This window comes from Macaca thibetana, chromosome 3 (genome assembly GCF_024542745.1).
Source record: "Macaca thibetana thibetana isolate TM-01 chromosome 3, ASM2454274v1, whole genome shotgun sequence".
Taxonomy (NCBI): Eukaryota; Metazoa; Chordata; class Mammalia; order Primates; family Cercopithecidae; genus Macaca; species Macaca thibetana.
Window position 1 is genome coordinate 152,593,801 of NC_065580.1, and position 25,421 is coordinate 152,619,221.

General features: G+C 55.2%; 2 protein-coding genes across 2 annotated transcripts in view; both read left to right on the forward strand.

The window, feature by feature from the left end:
• CFAP410 (cilia and flagella associated protein 410) overlaps positions 1-25,421 on the forward strand; it is a 413,721-nt gene that overhangs the window by 233,534 nt on the left and 154,766 nt on the right. The gene's annotated exons all lie outside the window — the stretch shown is intronic.
• TSPEAR (thrombospondin type laminin G domain and EAR repeats) overlaps positions 1-25,421 on the forward strand; it is a 227,537-nt gene that overhangs the window by 199,274 nt on the left and 2,842 nt on the right. Inside the window, exons 8-11 of the mRNA XM_050784539.1 lie at positions 1,114-1,300; positions 4,687-4,916; positions 18,350-18,537; positions 22,820-22,921. Of these exons, the coding sequence (XP_050640496.1) occupies positions 1,114-1,300; positions 4,687-4,916; positions 18,350-18,537; positions 22,820-22,921 (707 nt within the window). The remainder of the gene's footprint in view (positions 1-1,113; positions 1,301-4,686; positions 4,917-18,349; positions 18,538-22,819; positions 22,922-25,421) is intronic.

A 25,421-nucleotide genomic window follows, 5' to 3' on the forward strand; every position in this document is an offset into this window, starting at 1 on the left:
TAGAAGATGGACATTCCTGATCCTTCCTTTCCTCAAATGTCGAGGACACGTGATGTCCACACGCAAGGCTGAGGCCAGGTTCAGGGGAACCACGGGTGGGACCTCGCAGGCTGGCAGCCACCTTCCTGTCAGGGCTGCTCTGGGCAGAGGGTCGAGGTGGTGTGTCTGGGAGATGGTTGACATCACAATGGGAAGGACGGGGTTTCCTCTTCCCAGCTCCGTCCACTCCCTGGACTCCACGCAGCCATGTCCTGGAGACAGCACCTCCTGACTGCCCCCAAATAGTCACTCGCTGGACTACAATGTGCCAAGCACACCCACTAGGCCCTGTCTGGACACACGGCTAAAGCAGTGAGCACAGCAGATAGAAACTGCTCTCTTGTGGCTTATAGTCACCCTCATGCAGGCTGCGTTTGCATCCAGTATGGCGGGTGAATAACCATAACTATTTTTTTTTGATTGATGACATCATAAGGTTTTAATTTTTTATTATAAAGAAAAACTTTGCATCAAAGAAAAATTGGAAAATTCCAAAAAGCAAAGGGGAAAATATTTCGTTCCATCATCCAAGCGAGTATGTAGGTTCATGTCGTGTCCTTGCCTCCAAGCACATTGTCCATGAACCATGCACCTTGCCCTTCATTCTGTATGTTCACGCAGCTGCACTATGAGCCCTGGGCACACTGCGCCATGTTCATGTTTTACACACATTGCCCTGACACAGCTTTGCGTGGTGATCACACCTGTAACACGGGAGAACAGGTTGTGACAAGTTTTTTCTGGTCATCTGGGTTATGAAGAACATTTTTGTGCATGAAGCTTTTCCTGAATTTGGGAATTTTGGCTTTTGTGTTTTTTGCCTTCAGATAGCAATAGAAGTGGAAATATTGGGTAAAGAATATGGACATTTTCAAGGGTCTTGATGAATGTAATGACCAGCTCTGCGCCCATCCCACCATGATGACCTGTAATGCGGGGGCCTCGGTCCTCTGTCCCTGCACCACGTAGCAGCCGTGGATCTGGAGAGAGATGCTGATGTTCAGAAGCCTTCAGCACCAGGCCCCTGGCACCGACCCAAGCAGAACCACGTGGTCCTGGTTTACTCTCTTTCAGATCTTCCTGGCAGTGGCTAATTTTGAACCAGATGAAAAGGGTCAGGAGTTCTCTGTCATTTACAAATGGAGCCACAGAAAGCTGAAGTTTACCCCATATCAGAGCATTGCCACACACAGCGCCCGAGACTGGGAGGCCTTCGAGGTGGATGGGGAGCACTTCCTGGCGGTGGCCAACCACCGGGAAGGTAGGGCAGGTGTGGCCTTTATACTCAGAGGCAACCATTCCAGGGGCAGAGCAAGATTTGCATGCAGGGTGAATATGTATCTTATTAAAAATCAATAAGCCGCACACAGCACAGGGTGAACATGCATTCTGGACTATTCCTCACTGTCTGAGGGACGGATATCTACTGGTTGTCCCTGGGGCACCTGCCCACAGCAGAGCCACCCTAGAAACATGGACTGCCAGACTGACTCCCAGCACAGAATGCCTGCCATCCTCCCTCCTTGTCTGAAAACAACTAACTGATTGACTGACTACCTGACTGACTAGCTGACTAACTACCTGACTCACTGACTGACTACCTGACTACCTAATTACCTAACTGATGACTGATTGACTAATTACCTGACTGCTTGACTACTTGACTAACTACATGACTAACTACCTGACTGACTGATTGACTACCTGAATGACTGACTACATCACAGACTGACTGACTGACTACCTTACTGACTGACTACCTGACTCTCTGACTGACTGACTACCTGACTGATACCTGATTGGCTGACTGACTGACAACCTGAATGACTAACTAGCTGACGAGCTAACTGCCTGACTGACTGATTATCTGACTAACTACCTGACTGGCTGACTGACTGACCACCTGAATGACTGACTGTCTCACTGACTGACTGACTGACTGACTGCCTCAAAGAGTGACTGACTGACTGACCGACTGACTACCTGAATGACTATCTGACTGACTATCTAACTACCAGACTGGCTGGCTGACTAACTACTGGCTGACTACCTCACTGACTGATTGACTGACTGACTACCTGTCTGATTGACTATCTGAATGACTACCTGACTCTCTGACTACTAATTACCTGACTACCTTACTGACTGACTGACTGACTGTCTCACTGACTGATTACCTAACTACCTGACTGACTGACTAGCTGACTGACTGACTAGCTAATTACCTAACTGACTAACTGATGACTAACTACCTAACTGATGACTGACTACATGACTAATTACATGACTAACTGGCTAACTACCTGACTGACTGACTGACTGACTACCTGACTACATCACTGACTAATTACCTTACTGACTACTTGTCTGACTGATTGACTGCCTAACTACCTGGCTGACTACCTAACTACCTGACTGTATGACTGACAGATTACCTAACTACCTGATTGGCTAACTGACTCACTGAGTGACTACCTCACTGACTGACTGACTGACTGACTACCTGACTAATTACTTGACTCTCCGACTAACTGATTACCTAACTCCCTGACTGGCTGACTCATTAACTGACTTACTATCTGACTGACTGACTACCTGTCTGACTGACTGAATGATTAGTTGACTACCTGACTGGCTGGCCGCCTGGCTGACTGATGGACTACCTCACTGACTGATTGACTGACTGACAGTGACTACCTGCCTAACTACCTGTCTGACTGACTGACTACCTAACTACTTGACTAGCTGACTGACTACCTCACCAACTACCTAACTGACTGACCAACTACCTGACTACCTGACTACCTTACTTACTGACTGCCTAACTACCTGACTGACTGATGACTGACTGACTACCTGACAACTGACAGACTGACTACCTGACTGATAATTAACTACCTGACTGATTAACTACCTGACTGATGACTGGCTGACTACCTAACTACCGAACTGACTGACTACCTCACTGACTAACTGACTGACTGACGGACTGACTGACCAACTACCTGATTAACAACCTGACTGATGACTGACCGACTGCCTGACTAACCACTGAACTGACTGGCTGACTACCTAATTACTTGACTGACTAACAAACTGACTGACTGACTACCTCACTGACTAACTACCTACCTCACTGACTGGCTGACTGACTGAGTGACTGACTACCTGACTATCTGACTGACTGACTAACTACCTGACTATCTGATTGGCTGACTAATGACTACCTGACAACTGACTACCTCACTCACTGACTGACTGATGACTGACTACCTGACTGATTAACTACCTGATGACTGACTACCTAACTGACTGACTTACTGACTGACCATCTCACTGACTTAACTGACTACCTCACTGACTGACTGACTGATGACTGACTGCCTACCTGACTGACTGACTACCGAACTAACTGCCTGGCTGACTGATTACCTTACTAACTACCTGACTGACTGACTACCTGACTACCTGACTTATTAACTACCTAACTGACTGACCAACTACCTGACTGACTGATACAACTGACCGACCACCTCACTGACTAACTACCTGACTGACTGACTGACTGACTGGCTAAATACCTCACTGACTAATTGGCTGGCTGGCTGGCTGACTGACTACCCAACTGACTGACCAACTACCCATCTGACTGACAAATTAACTGACTGGCTGACTGACTACCTCACTGACTAACTGGCTGGCTGGCTGGCTGGCTGGCTGGCTGACTGACTGACTGACCGACTGACTACCCGACTGACTGACCAACTACCTGACTACTTGACTACCTATCTCAGTGACTGACTGACTGATGACTATCTGACTGACCAACTGTAATAACTGACTGACTGACAAGTGACTGACTGACTACCTCCATGACTGACTGATTAAGCAATCTCCCCGCAGGAAAGGTCTGACCAGCACAGGGAGGGCAGATGTTGGGTATGGGCCCAGGCCCATGGCAGCGATGCTGGCCTGGTAGCTGGCCTGGCCAGGTGTGCAATGGAGGACAGCTGCCGAGGACATGGGATCTGGATGGCCTCCATGGCCTTGTTTCCTGAGGACAGGCAGCTGTCCTCCCTTGTGCCAGCAGAGACAGTGAGGAGCACCGGCCTGGGAGGCACTGGGACACCTGCTTTCCAGGCCAGGACAATGCCCTGAGTGGCCACCACAAGTACCTGCCATCCTGTAGCTCCAGGAGCCGGCCCAGGTCTGAGGGCATCTCCCCACCTGCAGGACCCCCAGACCCAACCCTGCCCAGGCTCCACAGCTCTGCACTCCCCTGAGCCCACAACCCACCCAATGGGGGAGCTCCACAGTGGAGAGGGAGGAGCCTCCAGGCAGAGGTGGCAGTGTGTGGGAAGGCCTGGCCTGTGGGGACGCTGAGGAGCCATGGGCGGTGGGGCCAGGACACAGTGGGCCCCACCTCCAGGACACGGGAAGGTCCTGGGGATGTACACCTGTCCCAAGGGCGAAAGGGGCTGAGGGTGAGAGGCTAAAGGTAAGAAGGGATGTCCCCAACAGCTGGCCTTGCCCTCGTGGGCCTGTGGTCCTCAGGGCAGGGACTTGGACTGGGCTCTGGCTATGTCAGGGCTACCATGGGGCTGTGGAATCTGCCTCCCTGCCCCCAGCACAGTCCTTTGGTTCCAGGCGACAACCACAACATCGACAGCGTCATCTACAAGTGGAACCCGGCAACCCGGCTCTTCGAGGCCAACCAGACCATTGCCACCTCTGGCGCCTACGACTGGGAGTTCTTCAGTGTGGGGCCCTACTCGTTCCTGGTGGTGGCCAACACCTTCAACGGCACCTCCACAAAGGTGCACTCGCACCTCTACATCCGGCTCCTGGGCTCCTTCCAGCTCTTCCAGTCCTTCCCGGTAAGGCCCCCGGCATGAGCCCCGCCTCTCCATCGCTGGCCACTGCGTCTGCCACGTGTACCTGCAGGACAGGTGATGTGCGCTGGGGGTCCACCGAGAGCCAAACCTAGTGCTGTTCTGCACCCGTGACCCCAAAACCCAGGCAGGGCCTGCCCCTCTGGATGGCACAGGCTTTTTGCCTGGCGTCTGAGCCCTTCTTGCCTGGCAGCCTCTGTGTGCCCAGGGACAGTCCAGGCGCCCGGAAATGAGGCAGGAGGTGCACCCTGGCTCTGCCCCACCCTGGTGTGGTGTTCTCCATAAAGCAGTCCCCAGGCTCAGAACAGGCCCTTCGTCCCCTCGGAAGCTCCCGCGGTCTAATCTGAGTCTGTATGGGTGTCAGGGCCCTGGCCTGGGGGCAGCTGGGCAGCTTGGCTCTGACCCAGGCCAGTGTGGGGGCCTGGTCGGGGCAGCATGTGGCGTTCCCCTCCAAGCCTCAAGAGTCCCTCAGCTGGTTCCACCTCCAGGGGCGGGGACAGCGTGCTGCCTGCTCCCAGCAAGTGTGCATAGGACTGTGACCGGAGCAGAGGTGCGGGGTATGGGACAAGTGGGGGCACATCTCCCACCTCGGGCTTAGCCTCTATGTGAGTTGCAGTTCTCCGAGGGGGCAGCTTGGGGGCTTTGTAGTGCCGGTGACAGCACTCCCACTGTTTGCTAGAAGCAAGCCTCTCATAAGACAACACCTCCCTCGTGTCCTTCCGGAATCTTCTGTGCCCCCTGACCTGGCGACTCATTCCACTGCAGAAATGTTCTCAGGGCCTTCTGCACCCGAGGCAGTGAGACTAACCCAGGCCACTCTTGCCACATGAGCTGCCCTCATGCCACATCCCAGTGAGGCTGGTACAGGGGCAGAGCCATAGCGGATGCTGATGCCCGGACCCCTTGCCCCCATCAGGGAGTCTGGAAACACAGCGACAGCAGTCAGGCCTTGCCAAGCTACCCCTGCATTAGACAAGAGGTTGTGCATGTGGTGGGTGGGGCTTTACGGCTGAAATGATTGAAGGCATTCTGGAACATTCCATACATTCCATACATAACATTCCATACATACATCTCATTAGGGCAAGCCTGCAGGTAGTACATGGGAATGAGCTTCCAAACAGAAGGGAGGAAAATGGAGTTCAGCGATCACAGGTTCCTGGAGCCCCTCCACCCGGCAGGAGTGAGAGCAGCTTAGGAAACCGGGAGTGTGACCACCTTGAGAAGCCCGCAGGGGCCGGACCATGAGCCGCGGCTCACAGGGACCAGCCACCCACACGTGTTAATGTGCAGAGAATTGCACTGGGGCTGCCCCGTGCTCAGCCAACCGGCAGGCTGCAGCACAGCGTCATCCAGGTGGCCACAGCCCCACCCTTCGGGCACTCATGGTCCAGTGGGGAAGGGCAGTTTTACGTGGATGTTCAAGGCACGAGGAGAGCAGACATCAGCGAGCACACCCCCCACTTTCCCAGGCCTCACCAGGAGGAAGTGAGGGCTGGGAAAGTGGGAAAGGACCTGCAGGGCAGCGGGGCTGGGAGTAGGCAGCAGGGTCACCATCCAGAGCCACAGGCTGCAAGTGAAACATGAAGCCTGCCCTCATGGGGTTGACAGGGCTGCACGATAATGACTGGTCGGTGGCTGGGAGGGAGTGAGCCATTGGGAGGCTGCTGTGGCCGCCCAGATGAGCTGCAGGTACCCAGGTGAGGAGCCAGCAGTGCCAGAAGGAACACACCTCGAGCTTGCTAGTGCTGTGGATGGAACAGATGAGCGTGCCTGGGATCCAGGAAGAGGCGGGATGAGCCTCCTGGCACGGGGGCAGAGTGAGGCTCAGTGCACTAGGGTTGGGGGTGAGCCAGATTCCTTCTAGCCACTGGCCTTAGTAACAGCCTCAGGAGGTAGACGGTGGCAGCAGCTCACACTGGCTTAGCCTCGACTTTGTAGAGCGCCTGTGCCAAGAGCTCTGCCCACATCCTCCCACGTCACCCTTACAGGACCTTGAGAGGGCTTGCTGCCACTGGTCTCTGTTACCCACAAGGACACAGAGGCTCAGAGCAGTGGAGGGCTCTGCCCGTGGCAGAACTGGGATCAAGCCAAGCAATGTGGCCTGTTGCTTGGTTTGATGTGGCACAGGACAGAGCTGAGCACAAGTTCCTTGTCTTACTGCTCCCTGCGCAGTGCTCTCACCGCAACGTGCATGCTGCTAAGACTCTGGGAAACTACAAGGGTGTCCTGGGCTGGTGGCCACATGCTGGTGTGCAGACAGCTGACCTGAAGAAGGGTTCAGGAGCCTTCAGTCATGGGTTAGTGTGGCCACAGGGCTCAGCAGGGACGCCCCCTCTGACCAGTAGTCATTGACCTGGAGTCGGACTAGGCTGGTGAGGTTTGAGATGTGAAAGCAGCTGCAAGCCGGGGCCAAGACCATGATATGGGCTGGAAATTGGGATTCCCAAGGAGGCCTCGACACGCGGGTACAGTGGCTAAAAAGGCAAATGGTGGGCTGGGCGCAGCGGTTCACGCCTGTAATCCCAACACTTCGGGAGCCCAAGGAGGGCGGATCATGAGGTCAGGAGATCAAGACGATCCTGACTAACACGGTGAAACCCCGTCTCTACTAAAAATATAAAAAAATTAGCTGGGCGTGGTGGCGAGTGACTGTAGTCCCAGCTACTCGGGAGGCTGAGGCAGGAGAATGGCGTGAACCTGGGAGGCGGAGCTTGCAATGAGCGGCGATCACACCACTGCACTCCAGCCTGGGCGACAGAGTGAGACTCCATCTCAAAAAAAAAAAAAAAAAAAGGCAAATGGTGACATCGAGCAGCAAAGAAAGGGTGGCTTGTGGACCTGGGCGCAGCTGCAGAGCACAGGTGATCCGGCCCACAGCAGTTCCCGTGGAAATACCCGGGGCTCCACACCAGTCACGTGTCATCGGAATCACACTGGTGCCCTAACATGAACGTGCGCCCTGCTGGCTCCAGGCTCACACATGCAGAGCCCCACACATTGGAGCATGTTCGAGGAGCTTTGCCAGAACCACGAAGGGATTTGAAACGTTATCACACAAGGAACAATTGCAGGGCTTGAGGCTTTATCCTGAAAGGAGGCATAGGCAGTCACTTCCAAGCATCTAACGGATGAGCTGGGGAAGGGGGAGCAGGCCTCCAGGGGGTCTTGAGAGCAGAGTCGCGCACCCTGGATGGAAAGGCACCACAAGTGACTTTCTCATCAACTAGGCAAGGTCTCCTAACAGCTGTTGAGCCACGGAGAAGCTGCTGTCCTGGGGGCCCTGCATTCTAAATCACAAAGTGAGGTGACAAAAGAAAGGATCCCTGCAGTGGGTTGGAGAGTGCATTTTGGAGATTATCATCCTAGATCTACCAACACCATAATCCTAAAGCTCCTGTGATAACACCAAGTCCAATTTACAGCGTCTTCTTCATGATACTTCACCAAGGTGCTTAAGTGCCCCAGAGCGTACCTGGCCAGCTGCGCATGTCACCCATGCCATCCTCTCCAGCTAAGGGTCTCTGGATGTTTGACAAAAATCCTGAAAACTGCAGGAGTCAGGCTAAAGAAAATAAAGATAGGCTGAAAGAAACTGAGCTAGCTCTAGAAACAGAAAGGAATTTTTTAAAGTTACAATTGTCTTCAGAAGTATTCAAGAAGATACTGCACTTATGAAATAAAAAGAATGCTACTAATGAGACAGAGAGCTTGGACATTAAAAATGCAATTGCTGGCATTAAAAGAAGACATTCATTAACATGACTGAAATAAAGTTAAGACGATCTTCTACAATGTAGAATGAAAAGAGACAGAATCAACCCCGGAGAGTCTATATCTGGCTAACCAAAAAGGCTTTCAGAGAAAGCCTTGAAGAAAACCTCCCAGATCTCATCAGACTGAAGGGGCGCTGAGACCAAGGAGGGCGAGAGCAAAGGAAAGTTACCTTCGAAGCACACAGGAGCCGCGCAGCCTGGGATTTCCCACCGGCAGCCCTGGATATCAGGAGGCAGGAGGGCTCAGTGTTCTGAAGGCGAGTGATGGACGCAGCGCCCCCGCAGAACAAGGCCGCTGGCCGCTGCCATGCACAGGTCCCACATGTCCGTGGCTTCCTGCCACATTGGGTTAGTTCTCATATCAAGTCAGACAAGGTTTCCTGTCCTGTGTCGGCTACCCCTTGAAGCACACACAGTGGGAAGCAGCAGGAAGCGGCCGACCTGATTCTGTGCTCACAACCCATTGGCTAGGGCCAGTCACATGACCCAGCCTAGCTGGACCTGTGCTCATGTGTCCTCACAGCTCATTGGCTAGTGCTGGTCACATGACCCAGCCTAGCTGGACCTGTGCTCATGTGTCCTCACAGCTCATTGGCTAGTGCTGGTAATATGACCCAGCCTAGGTGGGCCTGTGCTCACATGTCCTCACAGCTCATTGGCTAGTGCTGGTCATATGACCCAGCCTAGGTGGGCCTGGGCTCGCGTGTGCTTACAGCTTATTGGCTAGTGCCAGTCACACGACTCAGCCTAGCTCTCCCTGTGCTCCCGTGTCCTCACAGCTCATTGGCTAGTGCTGGTCATATGACCCAGTCTGGCCGTCAGTCTGAGACATGTGGGAGCCCTGGACGAGGCGGTGTCCCTGGGGTGCACTGACAAGCCCGGGTACTCAACCAGATGCAGGAAATCAGAACTAAAGTGGTGGCTCCACCCAAAGATGACCATAAGGAAAGTTCTGGAATGAGAACTGGTGCCTGTCCTAGAGAGAAGCCAGCCCAGATGTTCTGGGGTCAGCGAGGGCATAAGAGGGGCTTTGGGGGCTGTGGAGCCCACGGAGCACAAAGTGTGTCCAGGGATGGCGCGCTGAAAGAGTGACAGATACACAGACTGCAGGAGATGAGGAAGGCAGAGACACGGGGCCGGGCCAGGACGATCTTCCTGTGCAGCAGCCACTGAGGTGGGACGGGACTGACAGCCCCAGGGAGCAGGATCGAGGGGCTCCTGGGATGGGAAGATGGGAGAGCTGGGAGCGTTGTCGCCTGCAGAGCTGGTGTGTTTTCTTCCTCTGGGAAGGAGGGAAGGAGTGTAGGGCCAGACCCAGGAGGGGACAACTAGAAACTTGTTGAAAAGAAGCATACACAGATCACAGGTCCAAGTACGAAGCAGGTGAACCCGTGCTGTGATTTTAAGCATGAAAGGAGAATGTTTACCTGGCACCCAGGGATGGCACGGCAGTCAATCATCTTGACAGAAATCGCCTGGGTGGGTGGTGCCATAGCCCGGCCCCTAGCTCTGGGGGCTAACATTACCATAAGGTCAGGACCACACGAAGCTGATCATGATGTGTCACTCAGAGAATCGCCCCATGGCCGAACCCAGGGGAATCTGTCTGGGTCCAACACTGGGCACGGATGTTGGTGTTTATTAGTGGAGGTACAACCCAGGCTGCTTGGGGGAGCGGGGAGAGGGGAAGGAGGGCAGAGGCCCTGCATCTCCATCCCACACCCTACACCGTGGGTGAAGAGGCGAAGCCAGAAGCCGCCCACCAGGAATCAGAAGAGCCCCCAGCAGCACCCACTGAGGGGGACAGTTGCCACAGACCCTAAGCAGGAGCAGCTCTGCCTTCGGGTGCCCAGACCAGGTGCAGGCAGGCAGCCTGGTGCTCCCAGATAAACAAGACCTGGCAGCCCTGGCCCCTGCCCTGTGTGTGGAGCATGGCTCCCTTCACTCCTGACAGCCTCATTCTGGAAGCCCTGGAATTCCTGCTGATGGCAGCCTTCCTCGTCTTCCTGTTTTGGAAAGCCTTTTGGAGATTTCTGGAAGGTGGTCTGTGACTGCACATCCTCAGCTGGTTGGCAATTCTACCTCACACCCATCTCACAGGTGTGGAAACTGAGGCTCAGGTTCGGGGACCTGGCCACAAACACGCAGCAGTAAGTGGCTGAGCCAGGGCGTCCACAGGTGTCCCTGCGTCCACGTGAATCCCCTCCTCCGTGCCTGCCCCGTGGGGATGGAGCCTGCAGCCTGGTTCGGGCCGTGATGGGAGTGCCTGGAACGCCTCACACCATGGTGGGGTCTCAACCCTTCACTCATGGGGCCCATCCCTTTGATGGACTACCTGCTCTTCATGACATGATGTCGGGACTGGATTCTGAGCTTTGTTGATCTTTGTGTGTTCTGGAAGGCAGTCGGGAGGTGTTTGTGGAACGTGGTTACTGAAAAACTCAGGGCTTCTGTCGCGGGTGAGGCGGTGGAGGTGGCAGCCCAGCCCGGAAGACGGCCCGTCTACATTTTCAGGCCGCATGTGAAGGGCAGCTTTGATCTACACCAAGGACTGGAGCAGTGGTCCTGGAGACACACGGGCATCCTCAGAAGGGGGCCAGCAGCGAAGGGGCAGAAATGGAACCATCTGAGCCAAGGGGAGGGTCTGGGCTAGCGACCCGGGGAGAAGTCCCAAGGGGTGGGTGACATCTGCCTGAAAGAAACATCAGAGAAGAGCAGGGGCTGGAGCAGGACCACAGCGGACAGAAGGAAGCACAGCTGCAGCTCCCCCAAGCAGACCAGAACTCCAGGAATGGGGACCTGGTTGCTGGGGGCACCGCCATGGCCCAGGTCCTGCTCGCGCCACAGGAGGGCCCTGGGCAGGCGCTGGGACCACGCACACATAGATGGGCTTCCTCTCCACCCGGCCTGAGCCTCATTTTCACAGCTCAGTAATTCCTCAAAACTCACAAAGCCCACTTTCATGTTTTGCCAACATTTTTCACATTGTGTTGAAATCCTTTTAGGTCCTAGAGATGTCTTAATTTGTTTACTGTTTGGTTTGAGTTTTGCAATGTCTTTCATGAACGTGAGCTTTGAAGCGGGTGAAGCCGACATGCTTTGAAAGTGTGTGTGTACCGTAGAGAGGCGCCCTTCTGGAGGGTCTGCGGGGGTGTGGGGTGCAGGTGGGGTTAGAGGAGCTGTGCACACAGAGCTCACTTTCTCCCAGAAACACAGGGTGGGCATTCCCAGGGCACTGCAGGTTAAGTGCAGTGCTCCAAAGGAATGGTTGGTGGGCATGGCAGGACTTTGCAACCCAAAGGCAGGTATGAGTGAGGAGCTGGCTGCCCACACTGGGGAAGGCAGTTTGATGTCCCATTGTTCCACCTGCCCTCAAAGTCTTTCTGCCCATCCCACCAGGAATTCTAGAACTTTCTTTCAGGTGGGAGAGACCAAGCCTCCAATGACTGGGCCTTCCCAGCTTGGACCAAAGGAGGAGTGAGTTCTGTCCCTAGAAGTCTAGGCACAGGGTCCTGCTCCCTGAGCTGATGGAGTGGGGCCTGCGGTCATGGTCACCAAATGTGGCCTCCAAAATAGGTTTGGCTTCTGAGTGAGTTTGCTGCAGACCTCGGAAAGTGTTGCAGCTTCCAAAGCTTGGTGGTTCTGTGATCGTAGCTGTCGGCTTGTGGGGTCCTCACAAGGACAGCAGCAGCCACCATGTTAGCAGGGACCCCTCGTCACAGCTGGGCCCCCGACTTGGTGCCACACACTTCCCGAGGGTCCCGCCCATGGCTCCTCAACACACATGTACATGCACACTCAGGCACACGTGTGTGTACTTGCCTCCATGGTGATCGAAGGGCAAGAGGTGCTGTGGGGCAAGGATGCAGTGGGAGCCACCCTGGGAACAGGCACCCGGCAGGCAGCCGTGGGGTGGTTAGAAAAACAGGCAGGAGCCCCTAAGCACCCTCATGAGACCTGGCTGTGTCTCTCTGAGCCTCCATCTGCACATCTGCCAAGGGAGCAGCATGAAGGGGCCCCTCCCAGTGGTCAGCACTGCCCAGGACAGCCTGACGGGGCTGGGCAGAGCCTGGGCGGGAGGGCTCTGGGAAGGTGGCAACTGTGCCCTATGACTTCTGTCTTCTCTGTGACACAGGAGCTGGCAGTGGCCTAGGCAGCTTGGAGAAGGTGCCAGGTTTGCGGGTTCTGCAGGGCTGGGAAGAGCACAGAGGGGCACCCAAGAGTTGGCTGGGGAGTGTGTTGAGCCCAGTTCCCTCAGGGGAGTGACCTGTCATCCAGTAGCGTTGCCCCACCATGGCCGCCCAGAATGCTTGTCCAGCCTTAGCCAGCTACCCTTGGAGAGGATGGCAGTACGCCCCCCACCAGCGCCTGTTGGGGAACTGCCTTCTCCTGGCGGCTGGGGAGGGAGCCCCAGGGGTGCATCTTGCCTCCCTCCCCTCCCCTGGCACTCCCAGACCACAGAGGCATCCTCTTTCTTTGCCCCATCAAAGCCGGAACCCAAGAGACTCTTTGCCCAGCAACTAATCCACTGATTACCGGGTGCCCACCCGCCCTTGAGGGAGCTGTTGGGGGCTCCAGGTGCTCCTGGCTGCCAAGTCCCGGAAGCACTATCATCCCAGCAAGATGCACCTGAGCTGCCAGGCACCATGCCAGGGCAGCAGGGCCAGGCTCTGGGGAATTCCATTGGAGGGAGGGCGGGAAGGGCCTGCCCAGCCCAGCAGGTGCCCGGCCGCTTGGCTCCCGTGCCAGCCAGGGTTTGGCAGGGCCTTTGATGTGAAGATTCTTTTTCTGTCTTCTATGAGTCCCTAACGTGCTTAGAATCTGGGAGTGGCCTGACAGCGGGTCCCACGCTGCACGCCCTCTGCCTGGGTTGGCACAGCCCCTGGGGGGCACCTCTTCACTTCTGAATGAGAGAAGGCCCCAGCTTCAGCAGAGGGACAGGTTCACTCCAACCTGCGAGGGGCTTCTGACTGCCTGGCGTAGGGAGGAGGGGCTGTGGACAGCCAATGACAATGACTGCCCTGCTGTGGACTCAGCCAGCTAAATGCTGGGAGCAGGAGCCGGTGACACCCCGAGCCAGTTTCAGATAAACTAATTTTTCTTTTTGCCAGAGTATGTCTCAAGTATTACATAGGATACATGCAGACTAAAGAATTATTCGTTGTCTGAAACTTAGATTGAACAGGGACCCTGGATTTGCTAAATCAGATGCACAGACCCTGGCTGGGTGCAGGGAGCAGAAGGGTGACTTGAGCAGCCTCCGAGCCTCCCCTGGCTGCCCCCGCCCCCAGCCTGTCTGGCCCTGCACTCCAGCAAGGGCTCTGCTTTGTAGCGGCAGCCAGGCAGGTGGCCACACAGCGCCGACTCCCGCCACTGCCATGTCCTGGATAGCCCTCCACACCCACCCCCACAGCTGACACGTGCTTGTCCTAGAACAAATACACACCCCACCTTGGGCTCCAACCAAGATTCAACTCAAGGTTTGCTCCCTACCACCCCATGAAACGTGGGCACAGTCCCTGCTCTGGAGGCTGCAGTGCTGCAGGTCCCACCAGACCAGACTGCCCGTCTTGGGCATTCCCAACCCAGAGTCTCCACCAGCCTCGGGGCTGTGGCCAGAGCACTGCCACCTCCACCCCACGCTCCTGCCACCTGCCCCTCCCCAGGGCTCACACAGCAGCCCGTGTGCCACCCATCCCTAGGATGTACCGAGTTCTCTGAGGGGTCTCCAGAAGCCCCTGTCTCCAAGGACCCCAGTTCTCTGAGGGGTCTTTCCCCTGTCTGGGAAGGACCCCCCCCCCCCCCCCCCCTTGGGAGTGGGACCCACCCCCCCCCCCACAGCACTTGGCTCACCTCTGTCCTGACACCTTCCTACCTCCTGTGGGTCTCAGAGCTGTCCACATACATCTGACCTCCTCGCTCTGCTCAAAAGCCTCCTCTGGCTCCCCAGTGACCTTTGGCTGGGGGCCCGACTACTTTCCACAGCACCCAGGCCCTGTAGGCCTGCCCCAGCCCCTGCTCCGCACTCTGTGTGCACCCAGCCCTCCTGGCTCCCTCAGTCCTGTGTCTGTCCTGCAGTTCCTTCTGCCTGGATACCCTTCCCTGCTTCCTGCCGCCAACTCCCCGTCCTTCCTCCATGCCTTTGGGCCCTCGTCCTCTGTGCCCCCAAGGCCCCAGGCAGCCCCTCCATGGTTCCCCATCTGCAGCAGCCCCTGTTCCAGGGCTCCTTTGGGCAGGGAGGGCACGTGACTCATCCCTGAGATGCAATGCCCGGCTCAGCCCCAGCTTGCAGTAAGTTCTTTCTATACAGTGCACAGAGAGCCAGCTCGGGGTCTTCCCGCACCCTGGGCTGCTACAGGGCAGGCCCTCCGGGGCTTTCCCTGAGAGGGAGTTTCAGGCTCTTCTGGCCCCAGCAGTCCATCAGGATCTGCCTCAACACAGGTGAGCATCAGCAAGTAGCTGAGAAGTGGGGGGGGCTCCACTGGAAGGACGCCCAGGGCTGGAAGCATGTTTCTTCAGTCTTCCCCAGCAATGTGGGGAGAGCTATGCCGTGCGGGTGCACGTGTGTGTAGATGAGGACATGCAGGCGGGTGCATGTGCGTGCCTGCAGGGATATGCCTATGTACAGGCATGTGTGCAAGTATACACATATGCACATGTGCACACATACTGTACACATGTACACACATGCATGTGCATGGTTGCGTGTGTATATACATGTGTGTATGTGTATATGTGTATACATGAGCAGGCCTGTGTATCTGCATGTGTATCCACATGTGCACGGGTGTGCATGTAAAAATGTAAGCATATGTGCCTGTGTGTGTGCCTGTGTGTGTGCATACACAGTGCATATCCATGTTTGTGTGTATGTATGTGTACATGCAGGTGTGCAGGTATGGGCCTGTGTGTGCCGGTGTGTGCGTGTGTGTGTGCGTGCAGGTGTGTGCAGACATGCGTATAGATGAGTACACACATGAGGATTGCCCACTCAGTTGGTTTCCTCAGCACAGGTGTGGGAGGAGCCCAGGGTTTAACATTCTGATTACTGTTTCCCTTCTGCTAAGTCAGAGAACTGGCCTGTGTGTAATACTCCCACCCGCCCACCTGTGAGGCAAAGTCCAGATGACGCAGAAGGTCCCACCGGCCCAGAGTGTCTCAGAGTCCCCTTGAAGGACATAGGGTGGCCTTGGACAGCTGTTCTCCAGCAGATAGAATAGTCACATCTCGTGGAGCCGCAGGAGGGGAGGGCGCGCTGACCCAGGAAAGCCTCAGGCAGACCCTGGCCCCGCGCCCCCACCCCCCGGGGTTCAGCGCTGCCAGGTGTCCTAGTCCCATGTCCTTGCCTGGTGAGTCTTGGTCTCTTAGCTTAAGCTCACCCATGTGCGCTCCTCTGACCGGCTGTGGATCGGCCTTGGGACCTTGCCTGGTGCCCACGGAGCTGCGTCCTCACCTGTGGCGCCCTCCCCTGCAGCACCGCGTCCTCCGGCACCGCACCCTCCTCTGCAGCACACCGCACCCTCCTCTCCCCTGCAGCACCACCCCTGCGCCCGCGCCCTCCCCTGCAGCACCGCGTCCTCCGGCACCGCGCCCTCCCCTGCAGCCCAGGCTCTCCGGGGTCGGGCGGGCAACGGCGCCCCCTGCTGGGCGTGGAGAACGCACGTTGACGTTGGGCCCAGAGTTTTCTCTTTCCTGCAGCACCTGAGCCGGCCGGGCAGGCGCCGGACAGTCAGGGGGACCCGAAGGCGCCTGGGCAGCCCTGTCCTGAACATACAAACAAGGGAGGGTACCTGACCTACTGCGGAGGGCAGGTCGCATCAGACCCGGGAGCGTCTGAGCCGGGCCCTTGCCAGTTGATTTGGGCAAATAGAAAACGTCCCAGTGGTTGCTGTCACGGGAGGCTCTTAGAGCTGCCTCGCACCTGGCCCAGGTGGCGCACGATGTCCCTCAGGCAGAAGGCTCTCTGGACGGGGGTGAGTCAGGAAGAGACGCAGCCCCGCAGCAAGACCAGCTCTGTCCTCAGCCATGACTGCCTGGGACCGTGTGCAGGGATGCCCGGCCTGGGGGGACACTGTCCCCAGGGAAGCAGCCGCCCGTTCCCCGTGCAGCCCCGCCACCTTTATCCCCAGTGTGCTGGCATAAGCTTCCGCCTTGCGGGCCCCACGTGCAGACAGGCTCCTGCAGCTCAAGGATGGTGGCAGAGGTGCCTGCGGTTGGGCCTCCATGTGCAGCCCCAGACCTGTTGCCTCTTGAGGGTGGTAAGTGATTTGTGGAGGAATGGCAAGCACAGGAACCCAGAGATGGCTTCTGTCTACAGAGCCAGAGGGAAGCCTCGGCCAAACTGCAAGGCCAGGGAGAGCGTGTAAGAGAAAACTCGAGAGTTACTTCAGTGTCTGAGGCTAGGACTAGAGGGATCAGGGTGGGCTTCCTGGAAGAGGTGAAACAGCAGGTGGTGCTCATAGGACACACAGCACTGGGGCCTGGAGTAGGTGGAGGCATGGATTGCTGAGAAGCAAGTCACACAGATGGTTGCTGTGGGTGGGTGGGGGTGGGCACAACTGGCACTAATATTCAGGAAGAGAGTGGTGGCCAAGGAGGCTGCCAGCAGGAGTGCCGCATCTGGCACCTGCAGCTCAGCAGGCACTGGGCTGTGCAAAGATCCCATGTCCTGCCAAGTGGCAGCCTGAGGACAGCCAGGGAGAGTGCTGCTCATCCACACCTCTGCGCCCGCTCACCCACACCTCTGTGCCCACTCACCCACAACCTCTGCGCCCGCTCACCCACACCTCTGCACCCGCTCACCCACAACTCTGCGCCCGCTCACCCACACCTCTGTGCCCACTCACCCACAACTCTGCGCCCACTCACCCACACCTCTGTGCCCACTCACCCACACCTCTGCGCCCGCTCACCCACACCTCTGTGCCCACTCACCCACACCTCTGTGCCCACTCACCCACACCTCTGCGCCCACTCACCTACAACTCTGCGCCTGCTCACCCACATCTCTGCGCCCGCTCACCCACACCTCTGCGCCCGCTCACCCACACCTCTGTGCCCACTTGCCCACAACTCTGCGCCCACTCACCCACACCTCTGTGCCCACTCACCCACACCTCTGCGCCGACTCACCTACAACTCTGCGCCTGCTCACCCACATCTCTGCACAGCTCACCCACACCTCTGCACCCACTTGCCCACAACTCTGCGCCTGCTCACCCACACTTCTGCGCCCGCTCTCCTACACTTCTGCACCGCTCACCAACACCTCTGCACCCGCTCACCCACACCTCTGCATCCACTCACCTACAACTCTGTGCCTGCTCACCCACACCTCTGCACCGCTCACCCACACCTCTGCACCGCTCACCCACACCTCTATACCCACTCTCCCACACATCTGCACCCACTCACCCACACCTCTGTGCCCACTCACCCACACCTCTATACCCACTCTCCCACACATCTGCACCCACTCACCCACACCTCTGCACCGCTCACCCACACCTCTGCACCACTCACCCACACCTCTATACCCACTCTCCCACACATCTGCACCCACTCACCCATACCTCTGCACCGCTCACCCACACCTCTGCACCGCTCACCCACACCTCTGCACCTGCTCTCCTTTGGTCCTAGACATTCGGTGCTGCGGACTGGGAGGTCTTCCACATTGGGGAGAGGATCTTCCTCGCTGTGGCGAACAGTCACAGCTACGATGTGGAGATGCAAGTCCAGAATGATTCCTACGTCATCAACTCAGTCATCTACGAGCTGAACGTGACCGCGCAGGCCTTTGTCAAGTTCCAGGACATCCTCACCTGCAGGTATGTGTCACCGCAGGCCGGTGGGAGGGTGGGCTGACCTCTGGGAGGCCCACCATGTCGGAATCCCCGTTAGGCTCATCCTCACCACCCTTCCTGTGGAAAGACTGGCCTGGGGAAGTCAGTGCTGCCCTGAGCCACAGGTTTGGTTCCCAGAGCCGGGCGCTGTGTGCAGAGTTCTGCCCCTTCACACCCGTCACCTCCTTTCATCCGGGCAGTGGAGGCAGGAGGGGGCTTCCTGCCCGTCGTGTGGAGGGACAGCCAAGGCCCCACGGGGACAGGTGCGAGGTGCAGGCTTCGAGTGCCCACAGCCTGCTGGTGCCAGCTGCCACCAGACACGATTACTCCCTTTCCCTGATGTTGCATCCTCCCGGACAACACCAGGACACGGAGACTGGCGTGTTGAGACAGACGTGCGATCCAGGGAACATGGAGGGTGGGTGTATATGTACAAGAAAGTGATGGTTCCAGACTGACACGCTCTGCGGGGCCACAGGAGATTAGGTGGCCACCACATTTTGGACAGCAGGCACTGAGAATCCATAACCGTCCTGACCAGCATGGGGCTTCCTCTGGGGTGGGATTCAGAAATCTGTGAATAAACCTGCAATCGAATCTTTATTACTCAGATCCCAGAGCCAAGGGCCATGGGTCAAGCTTGGAGCTGGAATCCGGCCCGTGCCCACCCTGGGATGGAGCTGGCGGCTTTTCCAGGTTTCCTCAGGTTTCATGTACTCCTATTTCATTGGGTAACGATTCACCTACCCCTCCTGGGCACTGGGCTCTAATCTCAGCTTGAGAGACACAACAACGCATACCTTTAGACCCTTCAAGGAGAAAAGTCTCCAAGATGAACTGCTCTGTGGAAAGGGCTGGGTGAGGTGCAGCGAAATCTTATGACCCGAGTACGGAGGAGCGAGCCCAGCTGCTGTGTGCTGCTTAGCTGTGCGCACCCATGGAAGTGCAGAGAAGACTCTGGAAGAGAGTGCCTCACCGTCAGCAGTCACCCCAGGACCAGGCGGGCTGCAGGGGTGTGCAGGCAGGCCAGGAAGGAGTTTCCCTATTTGCACTGTTACTTCTGAACTGCTGATTTTACACAGGACGACAATGTTAACTTACTTGTATCTTACTTATTTGATTTTTAAAAATTGAAAAAAAAAAGAACTCTCAGAATAAAGAAAAAGAGCCAGCAGCGGTGCCTGCCGGGGGCACTGGGGATTCTGGGGTGAGTGGGTTCTGTGGCCCCTGCGTGGCCTGGCAGCCGTGGCAGGAGAAACAGGCACTGAGCGGCAGCGGCGTGACCCCTGCGTGGCCTGGCGGCCGTGGCAGGAGAAACAGGCACTGGGCGGCTGCGGCAATTGTGTGTCCCCAGCATGAATCCACCCCATCCAATGTCAACGCCGAGAACAAAACATAGATGAGGCTTTTTAGAACAGCGTTTAGAATAAGACAAGTTGGAGAATGAACTGGGATTAAAAATTAGTTGTGGAGACGATGCCAGTCTAGAAACGGATGAGGCAGACACCTCAGTATTTGAAAGCTGCGAGAGCTGACGGGACGCAGCTACACACTTGTGACTTACGGCCGTGTCACCACTGGACAGTGGTGTGGACAGTTTATGAACTAAATTATGAAACACAGAAGGTATTTATTAATTGAGGTAATGTTTAATAATTACCATCAAAACAGCACACGAAAGTCACACTCCTAGCCCTTCTACTCAGAATGGGGAGTTCCCTGCACTTCTGGGAGATGTGCTGTGGCCTCACCGAGTCCAAAACCCGGTGCTGAGGGGTTTCTTTCCAGGGTGCTGAGGGGTTTCGCGGCTTCTGTGTGTAACCTTGGCTCTGACTGCCTTCAAACGGTCTGCTGTGTTTGCTTTCTACAATTCAGTGGTTCTGTTAAATCCACAAATATGTGCAGCCATGGCTGCAGTCAATTCTGGAACATTCTCCTCCCCTCAGAAGGAGCCCCCACACCCTTTGCCAGCCCCTCCCTCCCCACCGGGCACCCCCGGGCTCACTTCCTGTCTCTGTGATTTCCCGTTCTGGACACGCACAGAAATGGAATTGCAGAGCTGTGGCCTCTGTGCCTGGCTTTTTCTCGCAGCACCGTGTCTTCCGGGTTGGTGGTGTGGCCGCGTGGGTCCGAGCGTCCCCCTTCTCGTGGCTGAGTCACGCTCCATCCGCCCATCTGTCCGATGATGGGCATTTGCCAGAGGGCATGATTCTGAAGAATAACATCTGTCCTACAGCGAGTGTGACCCAGGGCTGCTTTGGAGGCAGAATTGGTCACTAGATGCCTTATTTTGTGGTGAAACTGAAGCCGGCTTCTGATGTGAGCCTTGGAGCAGCCAGACAGGATCTTCCACCACTGGTACATCCAGCATGGCCGCTTGTCTTCCTCGGGTCTGGGTTTTAGAGCTCAGATCCGATTGAGGAGTAACCCTGCGGATTCACACTGACTCGGAGCCCGCGGCCGTGCTTCCAGACCAGAGTATGTGATCACAGGCATCCTCGTCCTCCTCCCAGCGACGAGGGAGGAGGACGAGCTGGCACGGGCTCCATGGGAACCAAATCATAACCCGCCATTAATGGAGGTGGCTCCAGATGTCACCCTGACTGACCAAAGGAGTGAGGAGCCCAAGGCCCCATGGACTCTGCCCGCCCTTCCTGTCGCTGGACACCTGCATGATCCCTCCCTCTCCCAGGGTCCTGTCTGAGCTCCTGCTGCAGGCCGGCCCCTCAACTGCCTGCAGGGAAGCACTGGGATGAGGCCCCTCTGCTGTCTGAACTGGCCACAGCCCTGAGGCTGATGCACCCAGAGGCACCGGCCTGGCCTGCATGTCCGTAAGATGCTTGCGTGTGCATGGCTCCAACCTCCCTTTCCTCATCTCGAGATGTGGGGCTAACACTGACACTTCAGCAGGTGGGCTCCCGGTGGGGAAAGGTTCCAGGGGAGCCGCTTATCAGACCCCACAAACTGAGCTGTCCCCAAGCACAGATGCACCCTTTGCAAATTCAGGCGAGACTCCTGTTTAAGACAGGACACAGCAAATTTGTTTGCAACAAGAAACAACTTCCGCTTGTAGGAGAATATCTGTGAACCAGCAGGTCCTGCAGGCCCCTCCTGGAGTGACCTCACGGCTGCTGACCTCCCAGCTGAGGACACAGTGCTGAGAGAAGAAGCCAGGCACAGAGGCCACAGCACTGTGATTCCATTTCTGCGCAGTGTCCAGAGTGGGAAACCAAGCTCCTGCCTCCAGCAGGTGCCAGGAGCCTGAGACTTCTTCTCTGATTGATTCAACCTCTTAAAAGTGTACTTTTGTACCCCAGTGTGCATAGCACCATTATTCACAGTAGCCACATGGAGGAAATTCCCCAGGTGTCCGTCGGCGCATGGATAAACACAACGTGTGCATTCACACAGAGGAGTGAAAAAGGAAGGAGATTCTGACACGCACTACAACACGGATGAACCTTGAGTCACTGGAGTCTCAGCTAAGGCACAAAAGGACAAATACCGTGTGATTCCATTTATATGAGGTCCCTAGAGTGGTCAAATTCATAAAGACAGAAAGTGGCGTGGGGAGGGGGTGGGGGGCGACGTTTACTGGGTGCAGAGCCTCAGTTTTGCAGGATGAAAGCGTTCTGGAGGTGGATGGTGCTGGCGGCCACACAGCAATGTGAACATGCTTAATGCCTGTGATCTGTGCACTTAAAGATGGTTGAGGTGGGAAATGTTATGTTATATATATTTTACCACAATTTAAAACTTGAGGCTAGACATGGTGGCTCATACCTGTAATCCCAGCACTTTGGGAGGCCGAGGTGGGCCTGACTTGAGGTCAGGAGTTCAAGACCGGCCTGGCCAACATGGTGAAACCCCATCTCTACTAAAAATACAAAACTTAGCCAGGTGTGGTGCCGCACACTTGTAATCCCAGCTACTGGGGAGGCTGAGGCAGGAGAATCGCTTGAATCTGGGAGGTGGAGGTTGCCGTGAGCTGAGATCTCGCCACTGCACTCCAGCCTGGGTGACAGAGTGAGGCTCCATCTCAAAAATAAATAAAATAATAAAATAAAAATAAAATTTGAAATGTTTTTTAAGCAAACAACTAATTTACATTTTCCTGGAATACACCAACACATATGTGACTGTGAGAAAGTCATTCCCCACCTTGGCCCCGGCTCCTCCTCCGTGAATTTTGGAGGTGGCTTCGGGCCAACCCCCCAGTTCCGGCGATGTCTGTTGTGTCCTAATATCCGCTCACTTGTTCCCGCAGCGCTCTGGACTGGGAGTTTTTCTCGGTGGGAGAAGATTACTTCCTGGTCGTCGCTAACTCCTTTGATGGGCGCAGCTTCTCGGTGAACAGTATTATTTACAGGTAATGAGCTGCCGAGGCCGGCTTCCCCCCAGCGCCTTCCTTCCCCTTGTGGGCTCACTGAGGCCGGCTTCCCCCCAGCGCCTTGCTTCCCCTTGGGGGCTCACCTCTTCTCGCAGGTGCCATTGGCTCACAGCGAGTCCCAAGTCAGGTGTCATTTCCCGAGACTGGCTGGGCCCAGTGGACAGCCCGTTGCTGGCTGCACCTGTGTGGGGTCTGAGCGGCCCCTGCTCCAGGTGTAGCCATGACCCACGCGTGCTGGCGCTTCTGCCTTTGGATCCCAGCAGGGATGCGGTGTGTGGACATCCTAACGTGGGAGTCGTTGATATTTAATTTTTAGCTCATAGACACTGTGGTGTTCTCAACACATTTATTTCTAGGAGTTTTCCAAGTATTGTACATTTAACGAATGGGGTTGGCTTTTTTTTTTTTAATTTTCATTTGCAGCTGCTCATAACAATCATTTTTTGTGTCTAGCCACCAAACCAAACTATCAGTTCTAATAGCTTCTCTTAAAAAGATTCTCAGGGGACCTAGGAATATAATTACCTCTGAGAATAAAGAACATTTCCCCTTGATTTCTAGTGTTCTAATTGATTATTTAGCTTGCTTCCCTAGATAAAGCTTCCAGAACAATTTTGGATGGCGGCAGAAGCGGCAGCTGTCCTGCCTTACTCTAATTTAACGAGCACATCGGAGCATGGCCGTTCGATGGGCTGTGGGCCATCCGGGTCAGGGCTGGGGTCTCCTTTGGCATCTGTGAGTGCGTGATGCAGTCCGCCACATTTACTGCTGATGTCATGATTTATAGTGAGAGATCTCCTTGCATTCTTAGACCCGATGCCACTTGGTGATGATGCAGAATTATTTAATAAGTCACTGGCTTCCAATTGCCTGTCTTTAAGCTTTTAGCATCTATAATAGGAAGTGAGATTGCTCAGTGGTTTTCTTTCAGGGACTTAGCTGTATCCAGTTTAAAATGAAGTCTAACGGTAAATACACACTGCAGGGCTTTCTAATTGCACCTGTGGACACTGCAGGGCTTTCTGACTGCACCTGTGGACTGGGATAGTCTGAAGAATAGGATTTTTCTCTCATTTCTGACAGCTGGGTTAAATTCGGTTATAAAACCATCTGGGCCTGGTAACTTTTTAATAATATCTCCTTTTTATTTATTTATTTTTTGGGGGGAACAGGGTCTCACTCTGTGGCCCAGGCTGAAGTTCAGTGGCATAATCTCGGCTCATTGCAGGCTGAAATTCCCAGGCTCCAGCAATCGTCGCACCTCAGCCTCCCTAGTAGCTGGGACCACAGGCATGGGCCACCATGCCTGGCTAATTTTTTTTCTTTTTTTGAGATGGAGTCTTGCTTTGTCACCCAGGCTGGAGTGCAGTGGTGCAGTCTTGGCTCACTGCAACTCCGCCTCCTGGGTTCACGCCATTCTCCTGCCTCAGCCTCCTGAGTAGCTGGGACTACAGGCACCCGCCACCATGCCTAGCTACATTTTTGTATTTTTAGTAGAGATGGGGTTTCACCGTGTTAGCCAAGATGGTCTCAATCTCCTGACCTTGTGATCTGCCCGTCTCAGCCTCCCAAAGTGCTGGGATTACAGGCGTGAGCCACTGCGCCTGGCCCATGCCTGGCTAATTTTTGTATTTTTAGTAGAGATGGGGTTTCTCTATGTTGGCCAGGCTGTTCTCGAACTCCTGACCTCAAGTGATCTGCCCGTCTCAGCCTCCCAAAGTACTGAGATTACAGGTGTGAGCCACCCCACCTGGCCATAAATACTGTATTTGAAAGCAATGAGAAAAGGATGGGCTTTACTTGATAATTCCATATGATTTGGGAGATTAGCTTCATGTAATCTGGAAGAAAACAAAGCTTACTCCACTTCACATTGTACATAAAAATAAATGTTAAATGGATTAAAAGTCCAAATGTGAAAAAGAAGAAAAGCTAAGGGAAGTTGCATAACCTCAGGGTTCTATGAAGAAGACAAGCCTGGAAGGAAAGGCACTGGGTCTGACCACCTGCATTAAAAGCTTTCTGTGGAAACAGACATCCTATTCAAAAGCAAAAGACAAACTCTTTGCCACACATATGACAGAAAACGAACCTTACAAACTAATAAGAGATGTGTTTTTAAATTTGGAAAAATGGACAAACAATATGAATAGGAATTGGCCGGGCGCGGTGGCTCACACCTGTAATCCCAGCATTTTGGGAAGTCAAGGCAGATGGATCACGAGGTTAGGAGATCGAGACCATCCTGGCTAACACAGTGAAACCCTGTCTCTACTAAAACTACAAAAAATTAGCCGGGCATGGTGGCGGGCGCCTGTAGTCCCAGCTACTCGGGGAGGCTGAAGCAGGAGAATGGCGTGAACCCGGGAGGAGGAGCTTGCAGTGAGCCGAGATAGCTCCGCTGCACTCCAGCCTGGGAGACACAGCGAGACTCTGTCTCAAAAAAAAGAAAAAAAAAAAGATATGAATAGGAATTTTT